Below are 22,991 nucleotides of genomic sequence, written 5' to 3' on the forward strand. Positions count from 1 at the left end.
AAACCTTTCCCAGCCTCTAGTTTTGCAAGTTTTTAGAATATTCTCATCAGATTACACAGATGTATATCCTATTCAGTTTGCCATAGTGCAGGATATTAAATGGTAAAGAATTTTTAAAGTGTTTTATGAACGATCAAGTACTAGAGTTGCCAACAGTTTTGTACAATGTCAGGACCTCAGGACTAAGTGCTGATTTTTTCAAAAGCCATGTAGTCATCACAGTATTGTGAATGAGAAAATTAATTATTCCCTAAATATTTAGGCATTACTGAGAGTCACTTCAGTGACAGTGTTTGTGGATTGTTTCTGGTAGCTATAATTCCCAGATTTTTTATTTTTTTTAAAGACTAGGGTGCCTTATAGTTAGAAAAGTGTTTATAAGTGTTGTGTTTAGGATTATTTCTGAATCATCTTATGCTGTTTTTGCATACAGCAGGTCACATGCTAAATGGATAAATTCCTGGTTTCTGTGAGTCTTACTGGTCCTTGCAGAAGGCAATGAGATTAATTAGAATAAAGCAAGCTATTAAAAGCTTGGTATTGCTCAATAGCAAAGCATTCTGAAAGGGGAAAAACAGCTGCATCTCAGAAAAAATCTTTTCAGATACTTTATTTCACAGGATGCATCCTGCTATTTGATAGAACATGCACATAATAGAACTTGTAGGTACATTAATTCTTTTATTTATATGCATCTTTTAACTTGATGCATAATTAAGGCATCATTAAATCAGCCCACTAACATATAAATGAATATGTAAATTCTCAGCCATGAGAACCAGTGTGCTCTGTGCTGGCAGAAGCTCATTCACTGAGAATGAAAATATTTGTTGTGCCATGATAAGGTCTTCACTGCCATCACTTGCCTTCTCTTTATCAGATTTTTACTTATAATGATTACCTGGATTTTTGCTACACGTACTTGTGATATTGACATTGATCTTCACAATTTTTGAAACGGGAAACAATGATAGATACCATTGCAAAAAGTATGGGAAAAAAAGTTTTCCTCTCCCAATCAAAAATCAGAAGTTACTAACCTTTAGTGATGAAACATTAAAAATTAAAAGAATAAACTTTTTGTTTTTTTTTTTCTCTACAAGTTAAACTGAATATTATGTTTAGTTTGAAGGCAAGACTTTGGAGAGAAATGTAAATTGGTCAGAACATTCTCACTAGGCTGCTCTCCACTTTTATCCTAATACTTCATTATTGTGTTTCAGCTTCTCATTATGGCCAGTCTTGCTGGGCTAATCGGGCTGGTGATTTTTGCCTTTCATCTCTGAAAAGGTGATTGGTCCCTCCGGGCAGCAGGGTCTGGCAAGCCAAGTGCTCTCCACCGGCTGCATCATACCTGTGCCAAGCTGTAATAGACTCCCACTGCTTCTAAAATGACAGATGGGACTGTCTTTGATTTATTGCTGTGTTGTGGGTAATTTACCTATAAAGTGTTCTGCTGTCTTGCATTATGGATTAGGTTTCTAGCAGTTTTCCATATGAAACTGCAGAGCAAGCTCATTACAATCGCAAACATGTTCATGATGACTGTATAAAATTAGCTGTGAAGGCATGAAGTTATTCCAGAGTCAGATTTTACACAGAATCCTGTTTCTTTCCACAGTAATTATCATAGATTCCCACATTAAATAGATTAAAAACAAAACAAGGAAAAAACCACACAAAATAATCATATCATAGATTCCCACATTAAATAGATTAAAAACAAAAAAAACAACCACAGAAAAAAAATCAAAAAAAAAAAAAAAAAAAAAAAAAGAGGGAGAGAAACAAAAAACAAGGAACTAAGTTTTGAGCTTCAAACTTTCTGTTCAAATACAGCACAAGTTACAAATTTAGCAAGAGAAAAATCTGATTCACAACAGATAGGTATAGCAGGTAGCAATTATCCAAGCTGCACTAGAATTACTGAGTTTATGTCCTGTATACAGGTAGAAGGAAATAGCAGTCAATATTTTCTAATATAATATTAGGAGTGAGAAAATAATCTTTTCTGTGAAAGATTAGGGTTTTTTCCCTTTACCTGGTTAGGGAAGAAGGGAAGAAAGGAAGAAAGAAGGAATACTTATTTTTATATTGACCTTTAAATCATAATTCTTTCTCAACGTCATCCTGTTTCTCAATATTCAAGCAATTAACTTGAATGTTATACTATGTATATGTTACACTATGCATGCATACTATGAGAATATAATAATTTCTATAAATAAGACATGCAATATTTATAAATGCTTTGGAGTGCAGAGGATAGGAAGATGAACAAAACATTTCCTCTGCAAATGAATGTTTTAAAAACCCTTTGTATTTTTTTCTGTGCTAAATTAATGGTTTAATCCCTGGTTAATAACCTTGAAAAAATATTGTAATACTAATTCAAGAAAACTTTATTGGAAAAGAGAAGCAATAATAAATATAGAAGTAGAATGCTTTTATATCTGTTTGTTTTCATAAAATACACTAGACCTACCTTTTACATTTTCTGCTACCAAAGGGGAATAAAAAAGGAAAAAAAGGTCAGAAAACGTTTTTCTAAATGCTAGTTACTTAAGCATAATCAAAGGACTTTTAAAATAAAAATTCATGCTGTTATGTTTTCACAGGTTGGGGTTAGGAACGTGTAATTTTCAGATAAGTATCTATACAATCTCCTTCTAGACAAAATATTTGTTAGTCAGATGCCATTTAATATGGGCTGCACTGGATGCCTGCTTCAGGCAAATCTTCCCTTCAGAATTTGATGTATATGTAAAACTAATTTTATAAAGGTTTGAGGAAAACACTGAGGTTTTTTTTTAATGAGAAGTGAGGTCTTTGGGTGTTTCTTATTAGGCATATGAGGGGGCTTGTAGCTAGAATATATGGAGTTCATTCCCCTATATAGGGTACCTCCCAATCCTTTTTAATTTTTGAATGTTATTTTAGGCACAGGCTTTTGTTTCCCCTGATTTTGTAGGGAATGTAAGTAAGAGAGAGGAGTGGGTGATCACCTGGCTGAAGAGCCCCTTTGTCTTTGTTGCTGCTTTATTCCTGCACAGCAGTAGATGTTGTTCAGCCCACGTTGGGCATCATCAGGCAGCATCAGAAGATGGACATGGCCCCTCCTCAGCCAGGAGTACACTGACACCAGAGGCACCCCAAAAGGCTAATGGAAAATGGAGGCAGAGAGCCCCAGGAGATGGTCAGTGTAATTCTGACCTTTCCTGTAGTGGAAAGGCATCTCTGGCTTTTTCTATCACATGCCTGCAAGGAAAAACCAGTTTGAAATGGCAGGAGTGAGGATGAAGGAAACAACAGTGGGTAGAGTATGTTGACTTGTTTTAGGGAAGAGCTGTGATCGACAGAGGAGCTTGTATTAAGGGATTTGTTGATAGATAAGCAAGAACCTCTCACTGGGCAGTACATGACATTATCTGAAAGAAATTAGGAATTTGACACACACTGAATTTTTGGCGAAGAGATAGAGACCAGCCTTCTATTTCTACCTATATCCCATCACTTGGAAGAGCAGCTTCTGTGTGTGGACAGTGCAAATAAAATAATAGAAGAGAACTGAAGGGAGGATGATAAATGGAATGATTACCTGGATTACTATATCACATTACCCAGTTCAGCCAGGCAGGAAGTTTTGGGTTGCATGGGCAGAGACAAGACAGCATTTGATAATCCCTGCTCCATCAGGTGCAGCTGTAAGGCAGGCAACAGTATTTACTCTTTAAGCAGTTGCTAGAAAAAAATCTGAAAGGAAGTAAATGGACTGGTATAAAAAGAGAAAAAACATATTTTAAAATGTAATGAACTATATTGGTCCATTGATTTCAAAACAAAGCTGTAACAGTCAGAGTAACTCTGAATGAAAAGCAATAGCACAATAAAACCAACAGTATATATAACTCATTAAATGAAAAGATATTTTTATTGCTGAAAGATTGTAGTTTAGAGTTGTCTGCAAAATATTTAAGAAACAGGCTCTTGCTCTGGAAAAATTTATGATGTATGTAAGATGGTAGAGAACAGTATAACCTTGTAAATAGTCCCAAAACCAGAAATTATTTGGGACAGACATAAACCTTCACTCAGCCTTGTTTTTACCTCAGCTTTATTTTCTTTCATAGTTTCTCAGTCTACCAGAACTCCCTCCAGTCCCCATGTTTCTTTCTAAGGCAGTCTCTGCGTCTGGCAGAGACCATTTGTCCTCTTCTCCCTCAAAACCCACCACAAAAACAGTCTATTTTGTGTGGTTTAGAGAGCTCATCATGCCATGCTTGCCATGGCAGGAAAATAAAGCTTTCATTTTCCATATGATTCAATATCACTTAACATCAAGAAAGTTACAGCTTCCTAAGGAGGGTGCAGTGATGTAATTACATAGAATAATGTGGAAAAGGAGAAAAAAAGGTGGGGGGGGGAAGTGAATAATGAAAGCACTGTGCTGTGGCATATCCATTAATATTAGGTGTAAGCCCCACTGCACGTGGCTTTTAAATTTGCAGTGCAGTTCTGAGCATAGGAGGGATCAATCAGGCAGGCTGAGAAAATGAGCTGTCTCTGTCTGCAGAGGCTGAAGGCAATTCCTCAGCTGTTATCCTGGATTTCTGCAGCACACCAGGGCTAAAGGCAGGAAATTGCTCAAAACAAAGTTCAACATTATAGCTTACATTTTATGCCATTTCTAACATACTCTTCCTGGGTGGCTGAGAGCCTCTCTGTTTTAGCCATCAATTTGTGCTGTGAAAAACAGAAGGAAGTGCCAGCTTATATTTGAAGTGGTTGCTGCTTTAGCCTTTAAAATCATTAGGTTACCACCTAATTGTTACATAGTTATTATTTATAGTGAGGTTCTTACATAACACTGAAGTTTTAGTAGAAGCAATATTCTGTTTCTGTACACCTCAGGAATTAGCACTGCCCTTGTGCTATATTTGATTATGACTACTCAAAATTTCACTGTCTGAACAGCTTCAAAATTTATTGATTTATTGGGAAGACATTCTGAATCCTTCCAGTTCTTTTTCAGATTAAATTTAAAAAAGAAATACAAATGAAAAGGCTTTTCTTGCCTCAGCACCTTGTTACCTATGTGGTTTTCACATAGCCCAGGTGTAGTTTCTCTATTGGGGGTGCACTGCTGTTCTCTTTGCAAGGTTTCATTCAGTCTAGACCAAATATCTCTGGAAGAATGAAAAGGGGCCTGGAGATCTTTTATTTATCTATTGCATGCTTTAAAAATTGAAGGAAAAAAAAATTAAAAATAAAAACACCCTTTCAAAACCTTTTTTTTCTTTTTTTTTTTTTTTTTATTTTAACAAAACTGAGCATTTTGCATTGCCTAGCAGGAAGAGCCCTCCTTGGCAGGGCTGTGCAGGTGCCTTCTCAGCTTCAGCAGGGGTCCTGCACTGCAGCCTCTCCATGAGACACTGCTGTCAGTGCTGGGGCACTAGTTCAGAATGGAAGGGAATTACCAATTGGCCCTGAAAAACAGTATTCATGGCAGACTGTCATACTCACAGCCAGTGGTTCTAGAGTGCAAATTGCTTCTCTTGCCCTGGAAATAAAGGATCCTTTATTTGACTCTAAAACTAAGGTAAACTTTGCTTAAGTTTCAGATGCTGAGCAAAGTGGTCCTAAAATACTTACGATGTGAAGAAATAAATATACTTTATAAATATAATAAATACCAATATAAATATACTTAAATACACTCTATAAACCATACTCCTTTAAGTGAAAGAAACTATGAGGAATCCCTAGGTATTCAGATTCATTTGTAGAATTAAGAGCCCTTTTTTAGCCTTTTACTCCTTTCATGGTTTTTCCATAGCTTCTTAGAGCTGTTTTGCCTCAAAGTTCTCTCTATTTCTTCTATTTGTTCTGGAAGAAGGGGAAAAAGAAAATAAAGGTATTATTTCACAGAATCTCCATTCTTTTTCAGAGTTACAGCTCTGTGACTTCACTTGAAATGAACCCTTTTGTACTGAATAAAAGACTTTCCCTAATGTTTCTGCAGAAAGATTCAGCACAGAAATACAGAATCAACATCAATTTGAGACTTAAATCCCCACAGAGATTTGGGAAGCAATCCATTGTTACTAAGAACTTTTTGCATTGTTTTGGAGAATAAAAAATAAGATCTACTCTTTATGTAAGGTTTGATGCATTTGGATGGTCAAATGGTTGATGCATTGAACTATGTCTTCATAACCAGAACTATTACAGGAATCATTAGTCTATTTCTTTGAAGAAAGCTATAAATTGCCTTAAAATTTGTTCTTTGCCGAATGTTGCATTGGCTTTTCCATCCCTGATAGAGCGTGTAGATCTCATATATATCTCATTTTTATTCTAATTTAAAAATTATCTTTAAGTCATTAAAAATTGAAAGATTTTTTCCTGTACCTAGTGAATAAGTTCCATAATTCTGGAATATAAAGGAATACGTCCTGTTGCTCAGTCATTCCTCTGGAATTGTCAGGTTTATAATGATGCTCTTCAGGAGAGTACAAAAGGTTGCTTGGAGTATTGCTTTCCTGCCATGGCTGTTTATCAGAAAAGCCTTCAGATGCCATAAATTTATTTCCCTAAGAATGTCTCTGAAGTGTGTATACTTCAAGACTATAAAAAAGTAATGTAAGGAGAATAATATTATGGATAGTTTAGAAGAAGGAATGATGTGAACATGAAGCTGAAGAGCAGTTTGTCAAGAATGTTGCAGTTATTGGTGAAGAATGCATGAATATTGTGTGACACTGTGTGTTAAACTCAGTTTTTAGATGAAGTTGGAGACCTGAACATTTTGACAAAGAGTCTTAGATTATCTAAAAAATAAATTATAGTCTTCAAGTCTCATTTATAAGTGGAAGGACTCTGTGTCATGCTACAGCACCTAGCTGTATGCTCAAATAAAATACACAAGGTTTCACACTGCAGATATTAAACAATAGTTTGGAGCAGAGGTTGTCTGGTCTTCTTTAATTCCTCTGTGCCTCAAAAAATCTTAGACTGCATTTGTATGACATTGACTCAGGTGTTTACATGTGAAATGCCTGCAGGGAGTGGATGAATTGCAGCCAATGTCTCTGTGTAGGCTTTTCTTCCCCACAAGAAGCATCTGCATGAGATGACTCTTTGTGTTTCCCACCACCTTAGTTCTGTGTAAGTGATTATGCATTCTTGGAAAAGCCAGGTGAAATGTGATCATCTACATCACTATTTTTATCCTTACGGGGAACAAGACAATTTTCTGTCCTTATTTTGATACACATGTAATAGACAAGTAGAAAAGACACTGGGAGATGCCCTGCCCAGCCTAGAGGACCCATTTCCTCATCATTAAGACTGATGGGAAATGAGGGAAGGCCTCAGTGTTGGGTCTCTGATCAGAGGTCAGGAGAAGCAATACATCATTAACTGAGCAACTTTGCTTACTGAAGAATCTCTTTGTTTCTCCCTTTAGCTTTGAACAGACCTTCCCATGATAAACTTACTGCCGTGCAAGTATCTTGACATAGAAGAAAAATGTGAAAATGGGGGCATTAAAAAAGCAAATTCTTTCTGATGAATTGGCATTTTTCACTAATTATTACAAAGGAACTGGGAAGCCATAATTAAGTTTTATCAGAGATAAAATTACCAGGAGCAGCAGCTGTATTGTGCCAGTGTTCCTGTCTTGTGTGTGCTGGTGCTGCTAGTAGCATAGCTGTTGGCACAACACCAAGCAGATGTAACAATTACACTGTTAATAAAACTTTCTTTCTTCTTCTTTTCATTGCAACTATTAAACAATAGATGCAGTTACATAATTTCAACCTAATTACACATTTTTCTGTATTACTTTTCTAAATTGCTACTTCAGTTTGCTTCTTGAAATAACTGGATTTCCTGTGGGTGTGGATGCTCACAACTAAGCCTGGCAGTTTAGCTGAAGGCGCTGTGGGGCACACAGAATTTAGCATCATGCAATGTTTCTGTGTGGCAGGATCAATGGGTTGAGGTGAAGCCCATGCCAGAGGAAAGCAGTGCTTCTGATAAGCATAAACTAAAAAAAAACTCCATTGGAATGGAGTTGAACTCCAATTCCATCTCCAAAAACTTACACTGGAATGGAAATAGGTGACTGACAAGTGCCCAAGCATTCAGTGCCCAGTCCAGATGCTCCTGTCATGGATCCTGGAGCTGCACAAGCTGCTGCTCGTGCCCAGAACTGAACTGAAGTGAGCCAGCAGAGGTGAGCTGATCCCTTTTGCTTCCCTAGATGCTCATCTGGGGAATAAGTCCTCTTGCTTCCTGATCCTCCCCTCTAGGCCCTTATTTTAATGTATATTCTTTTGTTCTGGCACAGTAAATTGAAAAAAGGCAAAGAAAAAAAACAAAAAGAAAGAAATTCAAGTTGTTTAAAAGATAAGGAAAATTGTACAACATGGCAGGATAGGTATTAAATTTCAGTTCAAAACTGGCAACTCTAAGGAGGCCATTTCAGCATATCTGATATTTTTAAATAAGTTGTCATCTTTACAGTTAAATAAGTTGTCATCTCATTAAGAAAGAAAATCATCTTGCCTTAGACTTGATACAGTTTCACCAAGAGTGGCGTGGAGGAGAGATGTTTTTCTTCTTATGCCTTGGGGCCCTGATTGTTGTTTCATTAAATCAGAGTCCTGTCGTTGCCTCTGTGAAGAGGAATTGATACTGGTTTTCATGCTGCTTCACTCCCCTTTTTAAAGCACTATAAAGGAAATTTGTGCAAGATAAAGAACTGTCTAAGAAAACAAATCCTATTCAGAAATCTCCCTATAACTTAATTAATTTCTCAATTACACTAATTGAAAGGAACAATAATAAGAGATTGTGTATTTTGTGGCAATTGAAAGGAAATGTTTAATTACTGCTTGTAAGTAAAATGACAGTTTAAAGCATTCTTGTAAGCAACAGTACTCTTTGGGGGGTAATTAGGGAAAAATAGATGGTAAACAGATGATAGCTTTTAGGCTAAACAAATCACTTCAGTTCCATCTCATGATAAAGAACTATAAAAATTAACTTACTGTTAACATACCATTCAGTAGGTATACTTAAATTTTATTTTGACCTGTGTTTGATTATAAACTGTTTTTTCTTTATATGCAAATATCTGTATAATTAAAAAGGTAGCAGTAAGGAAAGCAGATTGTGGAAATATTTCTTGAGCCCGAATAAATTCAGCTTTCAGTGACTGTGGGATGGACAGCTGAGCTTATTACTTTGCCAGTACCAAAAAAAGATTATCAAATCTTTGACTGGCATGTGCACTGCTTGGTGTCTTTTCTGAATGCAACCAGATCTCTGGTCATTTAAGATCCATCTGGGCTTACTCATTTTGGAGTTATCATCACAGTTAATAATCCTGTGAGGTAAAGTTAGTACTAACTTCAGGTCTGACTGAGTATTTGTTTAGAGAGTGCCCTTAAGTGGTCAGGTAGAAAATTCAGCTGGCTCATGAAATAGCCATTGTGTGCCAGAGGACCACACATAAACAAGAGGTGTCTCTGAAATGGAAATATCTTGTTTTTCCAGTGTGGCTGGGGAAATATGCAAGAGAAGGACAGGAATTGGAGTCTTGTCCTCATTTGAAGCATGGAGATATTTCAACATGCAAAACCGTCCTTTCTTTTCTTAGCAATACCAGTCAAAGAAGGGACGAAAAGGAATGTAAAAGTATGGACTATACAAACACCAGACTTAGAGTAACCCTTGCAAGGGACACAGCAGTGTTTCCTGATTCCTGGTTGAATTTCCATTAGAGAGCAAGAGACCCTATGGCCAAGTGCCTGAAAACTGGCTGAAGCCCTCTAGCACATATGCAGCAGTAGCCTAAAGAGATTATTTTTAATATTAGGACAGAATTAACAACTCCACTTCTGCACAGATGAAAAAGCTGTTCTGTGTAAGAGAATAAACACCCCAAAGAGGAAATGCCTATTAGCTCTTCCTGAAGATCATGCTTTTAAATGGCCGTGAAATTGAGCAGACATTGAGCTTAAACACTTCAAGGGACATTTATCCCGAATTCTTTCTAGCTTGGGAAGGTGTTCTTGGCCCTTGTCTCCTTTCTGTCCCCTAGTAATCTAAAAACCCTTCAGATTCTAACCCAAGGGCAGTAGGTCCTTGTGTTTACATAACGTGAGGTCCTGGCATTAATAAGGAATCCTCATTAAGGTAGGATTACCTCATTAGTGAGGCAGGAATCCCTTATGGTAGAAGAGAGATGACCAGTGATTATGTTCTCCCCTTTATTCTGGCTGCTGGTGTCTGAGCTCCAGCACAGATCATCAGCACAGCTAGCAGAGAGCAGCAGACCCAGTCTGTGCTGTGTGCTTCCTTGACTGCAAGTCAAGGCACCAGCAGCTGGTTTGGACTGTGAGGCTGGCAGTGACTGCAGAGAACAGATAATAACTCTGGAGACCTTATATCATCCAGATGACAGGCTCATTAAATAGCATGGTTTGCAGTATCAGACAGACAAGGAAGCATCTAACAATATCCTGCAGTAGCTACAGGCTCTCCCCAGATTCCCACAATCAGTGGCAGGGCTGGAAATGTGGGTTGCCAATCTTTTTTAGCAGGAATACTGGTTTTACCTCATTTACACCACTGTGTGTCAGGAGTAATGCTTGTAGCTTGTGACATGTTAAGGAGTTAAAGAAGTGAAAAATACCAGGTTCTCAGAATGTGTCAAGAAAAATTGAAAATCTGTTAAATAGCCATTAATAAATACAAGTTATACAATTCTCATTCCTTTCCCATTAATCTGCAACTTAATGTCTTTTATTATTATTTTAACACAGAACCCACTTATGATGTTTGATTGGAAGTTCCTGCAAACAGAGAAAAGTGTAGCCTGATGTCTATGATTGTCTAATATTATTAAAATTCTCCCTGGGAGAAGCCTAAGAGTTTTGGTTTTTTTCTTCTAGACATTTTTTTTTTACTTATACAGATCAGATTATTCATTTAACAAACTGAAGCAATATCATGTGATATTCAGACACCCAACTGTGCACTCAGCTAGGGAGTTGGCACTATTGAATACTGGGTTGAGATAGTTTTAAAAGATTATATACAATCTTTAATACCTTAAATTTTTCAAATGATTGAGTGAAAAAGCAAATTAATTCACTATTTTATACGTGAGAGAGAGAGAGAAAGATACCATGAAAAGGGAGATATGTGCCATATGAAATGACATATTCTTTTGGGGGGGAATAATGTAATTTATATATACCATTTTAACAGCATTGCATAATAGAATGGAGTTTAATTGAAACAGCTTATAAAGTGTTTTAGCAAAGTAGTTCTCTGAAAATACACAATGTTTAATTTCAAAATAATATGTTTAAATGGAAATTATTTCTTTCTGGTGTCTTCGTACAGTATTTTGCAAATCTTACTTCTTTTGTCTTAGAAAGCATATTTTGCTGAAAGATTGTTTTTTAAAAGTGATATTATTTCTTCTTCATATGGAGAAAAACTATTCTCCTTTATAATTTTTCAGTAGTCATTCATTGCACTTGCAGTTATCCTTCTGTGCAGAAAGAAATTTCAAGAAATGAAATATAGATATGATGCTTAAAAATTAATTGCCTGTGAATTTTCAGTCAGATGAAACTTCAGTTTGGATTTTTTTTTAATTTCTTCCTCAATGTAATTTGAGTGAAAAGACAACACTCAGCTGAATGCCAAATGTAAGTGTAGTAGACATTCCTGTCAACTGTAAACTAGAAATTTTTTATATTCAATGTTTAACTAGAAATTGAAGTTTTCTGAATATTTATTGGTTTGTGCAATTCCCTGATTGTTAGCTTTCCAAGTCTACCATGCATTTGAATAATTTTGAGAAAGAAGCAGAAAACCTCTCATGCCTTTAATATGACAAAGCTTCTCCCCTTCTGCAGTTTGCAGATGTGATCATTGTTCAGTTCTGTCCCTGTCCATACAGTTTGTGCTATCTCTGGAGCTGAGCATTAGTGCTGCTGGAGAGGGGGGCAGATATTTGTAATAACAAGCACACTTTCCACAGAGAAAAAAATTTCCATGAAAACCATTAACTTTGATACACTCCAAGAAAACGATTTCTTCATTAAAACAAATAAACAAACAAACAAACAAACACATACCTCAACATAATGTTATTTTACCTTATAAAATTTTGCTTTTTGTTTTGGGTAGCTCCAGTGTTGCACTCTGTTTGGCTATACAGTTGTTGCAAATGCCACCCCTCCTGTTCTGTATCATGGGATCCCTGTTGAACCTTCCCTCTTTTCCTCAAAATTCGGCTGTCCTCCTTGAACAAACCCACCTCCTGCAGAGAATAAGAGGCCTAAAACTCCATGAATATGCAAATTGTTAAACTGAGTGTTTATGTGCTTTGAAACAATTCCCTGAGCCTTTTCCCCATCCTCCTCCCAGTCCTTCTGAACTACTTCAGAAAGATTTTCTCCCTTTCCTTCACTGGAAAATAAATAAAAATCTGTAATCAGAAAATAAAACCTTGAGCTCAGCAAAGTGAAGGACAAGAGACAAGTCAAATCTCCTCAGTTCCTTCAGTTTGTTTCAAGGCTTTATAGCACAATAGCACAGAGAAAAAGGACTTTGATATGAATAGTTTCTGAGGTGTAAATCAGTAAGCTGTCATAGGCATTAAAAACACTGGAAAATTGTTTTTTAATATTTTAAACTGTGTTTATAGAAACAATATACCACTAAAAAGATCTTAGAATACTGTGAAAGTATTTGGGCTGTCCATTTTATTCAATGTTTGTTTGAAAAATCTGTTAAGATCAGTTGTTTCTTAAAATGTTTGGTAACTGTCAGTCACCTGAATCCTGGGTTCAATCAGTACTAAAAGCTTCTAAAGGCAGAAATTTTCTAATTTTTTTTTTTTTAATTAGAATGCAGTCCTTTATACATCAGACCATTCTGTAGTTTTGTGCATTTTGTCAGTTTTATTCACTGATGTGTTGGCATACCAATTACCTTTCCCATACTTCAACCCAGGGCCAGCCTCATTTATTGCCCTTCAATACAGAGCACTCACTTGCCTTTTTTCTATTAGAAATCTCAAATACATGGCAGAAGGGGTTGGAACTAGACAATCTTTAAGATCCCTTCCAACCTAAACCATTCTGCGAGTCTATAAAAATCCTCACCTGGCATTTTGTAACTAAAGATTCAGCAGTGCCTCCCTGTAACATTCACTTTCTTCCTTTAAGGCTAAAATTGTAGAATAATAATGGAACCTGAAAGTTCAGCTGGATCTGTTGGACCATTTACATGAATAGCTATAGAAAAATTAATTTAAATAAATGAGTTTTTGAATGGGGTTAATAACCCCTTGGGATATTAGAGACAGTAAGGATAACTGGTTTAAAATAGGGAATTAGAGAAAGCTAAACAAGGTATTCAGTTTTTGTGGTCAGTCACAGTTTTAAAGGCTGTTTAGCAGAGAAAGAGAATAGTCTTAGTTTTATAATTCTGAAATATTCTGTTCAAAGTCCACTTTTGGTGATAGTCAAATTTGTTGCCTTTAGATTCACTTGGTTTTTTGAACATAGTAGTTGATGAAAATTTAAAAAAATGAAAATAATTTATGTGTTAGGATGCACAGGAGGTTTCTGGGATCTCTTCTCTGTAGATGTTTGCCATGTAGATCATAACATGCCACCTACACAAAACTGATTTGCTTTAGGTTATGTAGACCTCATTCTTCTCCCACAAGCAAATCTGGTGAAGGACAGAAATTCTCTTTGCTATCTCGTGTGCTACTGCCAGTCTACACCCCAGTTTGGTTATTTTGGCTCAATTGCAAGTTTCTGAGATACCAAGGTGGAGTGAGAGGATGTAGTCTCAACCTTTGCCACAGGAGTTTCAGGTTGGACGTTGGGAGAAATTTCTCCATAGAAGAGGTGATTAAACATTGGAATGGGCTGGTGCCCAATAAGTTGGTGGAGTCACTGTCCCTGGTGGTGTTTAAGGATGTGGCACTCAGTGCCATGGTCTGGTTGACACTGTGGTGTTCAGTCATAGGTTGGACTTGATGATCCCAGAGATCTTTTCCAACCTAATTGATTTGTGATTGTGTGGTAGAAAAATACCTAAAGGCATGATGTTGCCATTAGGCTTGTGCTGAACAATGATTTGGTAGGTATAAAGGTTGGTTAGGATGGCAAAAAGCTTTAGATGCTAATATTACAGAAAGATCAAAATAGAACGAAGAGATGAAGTAATTGAAGTAATAGTAAATGAAGTAATAGTAAGATGAAATTCAGAAACTCAAAATCCAAGGACTCAGGTACTAGTACAAGCTGCTCTTACAGATTGGGAGCTGAAAAGCACAGCAAGTGTAAGTGGCAAGGAGAAAATGAGAAATCTGAGTGCTGAAGCTGCTCATAAAATAGCTGCAAACAACATTTTCAATGTGCCTTGGTTTTCCAATAGGTGGGAAAGAAATCAGTATGAACTACAAACAGGTGATACTTCCTCTAAAATACTATGTACTACTCTAGTAATTGCAGTTGGATAAAAATGAGCAGATGAAAGAGAAGAGGGCCAGAACAGCTCTGAATAAAATTGCTGTGGTCTGAACAAAAAGCAGAATTGACTACCTGCATGAGGCTGGGAAGAGACACAATTCACTATAAACACTCCAGAAAGATATAGTAAGAGACAAAATCTTTTGAAACTGACAGATAATTTTTTACTAACATTAGTTGTTTTAAACTGCATCTGAATATATTTAGACCAAAATTTAAAATAAGGTTCAGAACTATATTTACTACTGCTGAACTTGAAACAGTAAGTTTGTTATTTAGAAAGGCTTTTTCTTATCAAATTCCCCTTCTTGTCTTTCTACTTCTTCTCAGTGAGTTAAATCTTCTGCATATTTTAATGCTGCGTAGATTCTTCTTTCGTACATGGAACACGAGTATTTTCAATCCATTTGAAGAGTACTGAGAGATCTGTTGCATCTAAATTGTGGGACAGAACTTCCTTGATTCAGTAGAAGGATTTCACAAATGATCTTTACTTTCTTTTACATTTGCAATCATTATATAGAATTTTTTTTTCCCCCACATTTCATTGAACTTTTTATTTGTAAGGATATGGCTTTGACTGGCTATATATTTCAATAAAATGCTGTTTATAGTTGCTTAGTTTTTTTAGGAAACTTTCTTAGAAGTGAGGCTCTATTGCTGAGGACAAAATTATTGTATGAAGTGCAAAAGGCCTATTGTTCAAGCTGGACTTTCAACTGATGGTGCAGAGACCTAGGTTCTTTGAAAAACTAGCCAGTTATGGAAGTTGTTGAGTTGATATTTTGGAAAAATCTGACTGGCACTTGTGCTTGAAAAGTATTCAGGTAGTTGAGGTGGCACCAGTTCCAGGTACATGAAGGTAATTTGTTTCATGTTTTTTAACTGATACTATTCATGCCTTTCAAATATTTATATCACTTATTGTATGACAGACAGAATGCTGAGCTGTAAAGATTATTAGGAGTCCAGGAAATTTTTCAGCTAAAAACGTCAACTAGTTAGTTATAAAATTTTATCAAGAAAGGATCTGGTGGCCTCAACATATATACTAAAATACGTTGTGAAAGAACAACATTCAGGTTTCTGTTTTACTGGTTTCATTGGGATTTTTTCTCTATTGTGACTTAACTTTATATTAATTTTAAAATATTTTCTCTGCTTCAGTTGCAAATTGTCCTTCCTCTCCTTTGCCTTTATCCATACCTATTTTTTTTAAGGGTAAATGTATTTCCTAACTAATTCCATTATGGACCCCATATAACTGATATCATACTCTTCACCTTTTGCTGGAGGAGCCCATTAGCAGAATTTTGCTACATACAAGGAGCCCGTGAATAAGATTATGTCTGAAACAACAAGATTCAATTATTACTGGGTGGTGTTTTGCATTAAAATATGTGGAATGTTACTTGGAAACTTTGAAATCCACTTCACTGTTACCTATTTCAATAATTTTGTAGCATATGTGGGCATTTCCATTTCCCTGATGAATATAAAACAGATATAAATTATGGCAATGCAATATATAAATCACATTGATATACATATTCATTTTAGGACAAACAATTCAATATTAATTTAAAAAAACATAGTTGTTGAGTGGTCACAACACATTATTTACTCCATTCAATGGTATTGAAAATACCAGGATAAATACTTGTAACAGTTATGGCACATCCCTTTAGATGTGCACATGTGGAGTCCCTCACTAAAACAGTCCTTCCTGGAAAATCAAGTGCTACCTGCAGGAGCAAGGATGAAAAGACAATTAGAAATTGCAAAGCGGGGGGCTAGCAGAGTCTTTTGTGTTTGAATGTAGCCTGATGCTTCTCATATGAGATACAAAAATCCAGAAATAAAAGAAAAAAAAAAAAGAAAGTCAATCTTGAGAGGACTTACTGAAACTTGAGGGGACTTTATTATGAAAGTTTTTTTGCATAAATGTAATAATTACCAGAGGTGTTTTTATGAATATGGGAATAAGACATCTACCTTCTGAATAAACCAAAACAAACAAGGAAGAAAACAAAATAAAATAGCAAAAATCCCACCCCAAAACAAACATCAAGGAAAACAAAATTTTAAGTCTGAAGTGGAAAAGATAGAGAATGCAATGTAACGAGAAGAGTTATTAGAAAGCAATTTTTTTTTTGCATATTAAAGTGCAGGTTCAAATACGTGTAGCTCAGGATTGGTTACAGCCATTTTTAATATGATTAAAGATCATTTATTACCAAAATTTAAATTAAATGACAATTTTATCCACTTGAGATCTACAATTATATTTAGAAAAATCAAGAAGCTACTGAATTATCATATATTTTAAGAGACTGGAAACACTAATAAAAAATTTTAAATCTTTTTTACCTTTTATCTTTTCCAGAAAATATTTCAGTTCTCTTGAGCTATTTGCATTTTTGTAGTGCATAAAGAAGTCGCAGGAACAAAATCTGGTATAATTACATAAAGTGAAAAATACCTTTATTTCTAACCATTATTGGCATCTGTAGTATCCACAAAGAAAATACTCTTCAAAATTAATTTAGACAAATTCCTGGTTTATTACATAAAATTAACAAGACCATATTAATCTTGCATTCTTTGTATCTTCATTTCAGCACGGGTTTTTTGCAATTGGCATGTGGCACACCACAGTGGCAACTAATGTAGAATGCCCACATTATTCTGAGGAATTGAGAAAGTAATTATTTCTTGTGCTGAGTTAATGAAAGATATCAGTTACTGAACAAGAGGGCAACTTAAAATTGTTTTGAGGTAATGTGAACAGAGCATCAAGAAGGGAGTAGCAGAACAGTGAATGATGCAGAAAATGAGCCAAAATCACACACTGAGAAATATTAGGAAAATATTGATTAAAGAGCTAGTGATAGTATACTACCCACTCACAGATTCAGATATTTAGATATGTAAAACCTTGATTTTATATTGGATGGTTAAAAACTTCTGGGAATTGTGGACTACTTTTAATTTCTTCATAGATTTTTAAAGAAAAGGATGCTAATATTCAGCTGTGCCTATTATTCCATGTATTACTAATTTGAAAATACTTTGAGACACACCAGTGACAAGCAGTACATCCCTGCTAGTTTTATTTTTTTCTTTTTCCCTAAAATTCTCATGTGTAAGCATAAATCTTGTTAAAGAAAAGAGCTTGCTGGTGCAGGAGAAAGCCCCCATTCAAGTACCAGCACTAATGAAAGGCAGCAGTGGAAATTGCTGCCCAAGCAATTTCCTTGTAGCTTGAATTTTCTCTATTTCAAGGTCATTCTGGTATAAAAGTCCTTTGCAGCTTGCTTGCAATATGCATCAGAATGAATGCATTTCTTTTATTAGCAAGGATTATTCATTATTAGTGTTACTTAAGCACATTTGTGTGTGAATAAGATTGTGTAGAGGGAGCAGCCTCTGTCCTAGGGGCCATGGTGATGTCTGGCTCTAACCCACAAGGTATGGAAAAATTTCTTCATATCAGAAAAGAAGCCAATGGCAAACATGCAAATTTAAATCACAGACCTAAAGGATGTGGGTGAAGAATTGTTACTGCAGAGGGGCAAAATGACTGTGCAGGAGCTGAATCACTCTAATATAGTCATAATAGATTGTTAAATAGTCCCACGCAAAATTACTTTCCTCGTGTTTTTGGAATGTGTGTTATACACATGGCCTCATCTAATCTTTTGCCACTTTGCAAAGCTAAAGCTGATTTCAATTCCAGAAGACAGAACAGTCTTCAGCTATAAAAGTTAAAGGATATGTGCTGCAGTTCACAAAGAGGGCATGTACATTGTACATTTGATTAATTGTTCTACAGAGGTGCCAATCCTAATTAGGACTTCATTGGCTTTTCCATTGAAAGCAGTTTAAATTTCTTAATTAAGCATGAAATAACTAACAAAAAATAAATTAAGACTGTTTACCTACGTGAATCAACTTTCTGCCAAGTTTTAACTCACCTTTTAGCCTGAGGTTGGATTTACCTTTCTCTGCCTTAGTGCTTATCCTTTTCAGCTGAGACAAGGATGGGGCTGTGAGGGGCAAAAATCTTATTCTGGTGGATTTGTCCTTTTGCACTTTAGACAACTTGTCCATTTTGGGTCTCAGATTATCATGTAGTTTAGTACAGTACAACTATGACTATGTTGATTTGGGACTTTATTTATTTTCTGAAAATTATACTATACGAAAAAACGGTTCTGTAAAAGGGAAACAACATCAAAAAAAAAAAAAAAAACAAAAAAACAACCAAACAAAAAAAAACCAAACAAAAAAAACCCCAGCAAAACAAACAACAAACTCCAAGAATATATAGGACAGAGGACTAGTAAAAACAAAAAAACAAAATGTACAGGGTAAATGAAGTGAGCTCTTCTTAGTCTTCTGGATCCTGGTATCTTTTTCTTCCCTCATTTTATATTTTCTGATCCCACACCTATTTTTCTAGTTTATCTTTCTCTTCCCTTCATCTCTCTTGAGGAGTGTTTTCTACTTCATTATCTCCACAGGTTTTAACTCCATAAGCATACTCAACATTAATATGTTGCTTAGTAATAGAACATAGCCAGTTTCTAAAATTTCACACCTTCAGCTCTCCCCAAATGCAGTGCTACAGACTAAGAACTGTGTACAGCTTTCCTGTCTACTGTATGAGCTAAAAATTGTGTTGGTGTAGTTTTGCAGCTCCTGTACAGCTGGGAATTTAGAAATGTATGAGAAGTATGAGGGTTTGGCTTCTAAACCTTATATATTAATGTGGATATTAGCATTTCTGCTAAAGGTAGTTTCTGTAATTTATAGAGGTGCTGTCATGTGAGTAATATTACATTAATTAATATTTGTGTGAGGTTTTCTGACATGTGAAAAAATGCTATCTTTATAAAATATGTAAAACTTAAGTGGACACAAGAATGAATTTGTATTTTGTAGGTGCTTTTAGACAGCAAAAATTTGAGGCTTTTTTCCTTATTTTTTTTATCCTGACAGTACAAACAAGTGGAACAGTACATGTCATTCCACAAGTTGCCTGCTGAAATGCGTCAGAAGATCCATGATTACTATGAGCATCGCTACCAAGGCAAGATCTTTGATGAAGAAAATATTTTGAATGAGCTCAATGATCCTCTCAGGGAGGTAAGATTAAAGTATTTGAATAGCTCTTCAAGCTGTGAAAAAAAAAATATTGTCTTTGCTGTTCTTGTGCTTAAATGCTCTTTCCATTCTATAACATTTCATGTTCTTTACCATAGTCAATGAATGACCAGGATAATTAAATTTATACTAGGTTGGCACAAAGAAATAAGCAGATCTACTGTCTATTCAGGACCAGTCTGTCAATCACTGCTGCATAAGGATATCAGGGGGTAAAATCCTGTCAAAGAGTAAAACCACACACTTACTGTTGTCTGAAAATCCTGTTTTCCTGCCATTTTTTAAAACAGAGTGGCTGGACTAAAATGATCCTGGATTAAATTCTTTTTCTACTCTCCCTACTTGCTAGCCACACATCTATCCAGATAAAACCACCAAAAGTCACCACAAAGGGAGAATTACTTTCTTCCATTTTGTAAAGTAGCATCATTGGTAAAGGTGGTCTTACTTGAGATGAGGAAGCTGGAATGTTATATATACAAGCCATTAAAAAAAATCTCTTTTTGTTGAAACTGCAGTCTGTATTTCAGTTTCAGGGGTTATGCTGTGCTGTGCTATGTGATGTGTGGAAGCATTTGGAATTTTCTTTGCTAGTATGGGATGAGGACAATGTTCATCTTGGGTGGCAGAAGTAGCTGCTTAATGGGAATATAAACCAAATGTCTTCTGTTGGGTTGTGCTCATGCCTGACCTGCTCAAGGATGTTGGCTGATATCCTTGAGTGAAAGGAGAGGAAAAAGCCCAGACAAGAACCAAGCTGAAAAACTCAGAGAGAAGAGAGCATAAACCGGGAAAACAGAAAAGAAACAAGAAGAGTAAGGGTGGAGCAGTGATGAAATCCGTGTAATTTTCAGTGCTACCAAGTAATGCCTTTTAATATCCTCTGGTTTTGGAGGAGTGGTGCTGATTATGTGTCTATATGTGTATATATAGATGTGGCTATGTATAACGTGTACATAACATCCAGCAGCATGACATCTGGACTTTTGGAAAGATAGGTGATGGCTGGTCAGGTTTTGTTCAAGTTTTGAGGCATAAAGAGAAAGCAGGTCTGTGGTAAATTGTCTGTACTACTGAATGCTGTGCTTTGCTGGGAAGGGAAAACATGTCATACAATCCATTGCCAAAATCAATCAAGTTCCATATTTAAAATAGTCATAAAGACACAAAGCCTTGCCAAGTCACAGTTTATCCACATCTCTGTAGTGAAAGTCCCATATTGGCATCCCTCCTACAAACTCCCAAGTGGCAATGGTGAGTGCTGCCCAAAATTGTTGGTCTATGCGAGATGCTTCAAGTCAAAATCAGGCCAAACCATGATTGTTCTAACAATTTAATAGCCCATGACTGAGTTCCAGATCCTGGACTTACTTAATTCCCCCACAAAGGTGTAGTCTGAGGCCTTTCCCTATATTTTGAGTTTGTGCTTTGGAATGCAGGTAGAGAGCCCTGGCTTCTTCCTTGTTTACACTGTGGCTCCCCTCTCTAAGTTTTGAAATGTCAAGAGGAGAATGTACTACAAAAATCTCAAAAATCTGCTTTGTGGGACAAGAAAAGTATGGGAATTATCCCTAGGCTACAGTGGCAGTCAAGATATGAATCTTGGCCAGTGTGGAGTTTGTGTTTTGTTAAGAGAACAGAAGCATGTAGAGACACATCAGTCACTGAGATCAGACACAGTTTCATCTGTTTCCACTTCTAAAGAAAGCATTTCTCCAAAAGTAAACCCTAATACTGTTCCATTGCAGAACACTATTTTGCTAACAATTTGCAATTGCAGCTCCCTAATTAATTGTGTTTTCCACTTTCACTGCCTCTCTTTTTGTTTCATTCCTTCCACCCTCCTTCCCCTTGCCCTGTCCCCTTTCCCTCCTTTTTTTTCATACAGCTTAGAAGTAGAAAGGCAAATTTGGTCAACCATAAAAAACAAAAAGCACTTTTGGTGAGAGATCAAGCATGCAAAATGTCAAAAATTAATGAGTGCCTAAAAACATGAAGGAAGAATAAAATTTCATGGAAGGAGTGGCTTCTGATTTTGCTGTGGTTATGCTGTACTTAGCAGGTCTTCTTTGTTCTTTCTATTATATAACAAAAAATTAGCTACAATCCAGTTGCACACTGCCCTGCTAAAAACACAAAAGTGTTCCAGAGAAAGGTCAAAAAAAAAGAAAGAGAAAAATGAAGAACTGATAACTGGTTTATGCACTGTGGCCTGAAAACTTCACTTAGGTATTTTGCTTAGTTAATAGTTTCAGATTCTGTTTTAGCTACCACTTCAGTATGTGCAGTTTAGTAGTGCAGGTAGTGTCTTTTTGATGTAAATAATGGATAATAAATTGGAGTCTTTTCAAGGTGGAACACAGCTGTTCATATATTGGATGGACTTTACCATTTTACATGCCAATAACTGCACATGTCTATAATGGGTAATAACACAGATACCCTGGTTGCATCACTTCAGAATAAATATTTACTGCATTTCTTAAGTTTTTAACTAATCCTGCATTTGATTAGACTTGGAATTTAGCATAAAATAAACATTCAGAGTCTCTACAGGACATATTTAGCTTGATGAAACTAGCTTCTGACAAAGATACTAATCTGAAACCATTATTTCCTCACTTGTAGTAAGCAGAACAAAAGAAACCATACTAACTGCTGCGTAATTATAGCATTGTGAAATGTTATGAAAAACATTGCAGATCTTTCACTACTTCTTGTTCTCAGCCATTCAAATTTACTGTATGGGCTGAAATTTTCCACAGCTTTGCTTTCCTTTAGAGTGATGACCTTTTTTGTCCAGGTTTTAAAATTTTGGGTTTTTTTTAGGAAGGAAAATAATTATGCATTATATAAATGATCATTCAACCATTTAAAATAGCTAAAGTACATAGAATTAGCAGCAAAAATCTAGTATAAAATCTAGTATAATTCTTACATGATACATTAGTATAGTAATAAACTAGTAATAAAGCTATATATGCTTATAGAATCATAGAATCATAGAATATGCTGAGTTGGAAGGGACTCATTAGGGTCATCAAGTCCAGCTCCTGGCCCTGCACAGCACCATCCCCATGTCACACCATGTGCCTGAGAGCATTGTCCAAATGCTTCTTAAACTCTGTCAGGCTGGTGCTGTGACCACTGCCCTGGGGAGCCTGTTCAGTGCCCAATCACCCTCTGGGTGAAAACCTTTTTTCTAATAGCCAAACTTTTTCTAACCCTCCCCTGACATAACTC

The 22,991-nt window shown here is 36.0% G+C and overlaps 1 protein-coding gene across 1 annotated transcript in view; it reads left to right on the forward strand.

The window, feature by feature from the left end:
• HCN1 (hyperpolarization activated cyclic nucleotide gated potassium channel 1) overlaps positions 1 to 22,991 on the forward strand; it is a 191,075-nt gene that overhangs the window by 128,982 nt on the left and 39,102 nt on the right. The window contains exon 5 of the mRNA XM_056513653.1: positions 19,584 to 19,730. Coding sequence (XP_056369628.1) covers positions 19,584 to 19,730 — 147 coding nt within the window. The remainder of the gene's footprint in view (positions 1 to 19,583; positions 19,731 to 22,991) is intronic.

Source organism: Oenanthe melanoleuca, chromosome Z, assembly GCF_029582105.1.
Source record: "Oenanthe melanoleuca isolate GR-GAL-2019-014 chromosome Z, OMel1.0, whole genome shotgun sequence".
Lineage (NCBI taxonomy): Eukaryota > Metazoa > Chordata > Aves > Passeriformes > Muscicapidae > Oenanthe > Oenanthe melanoleuca.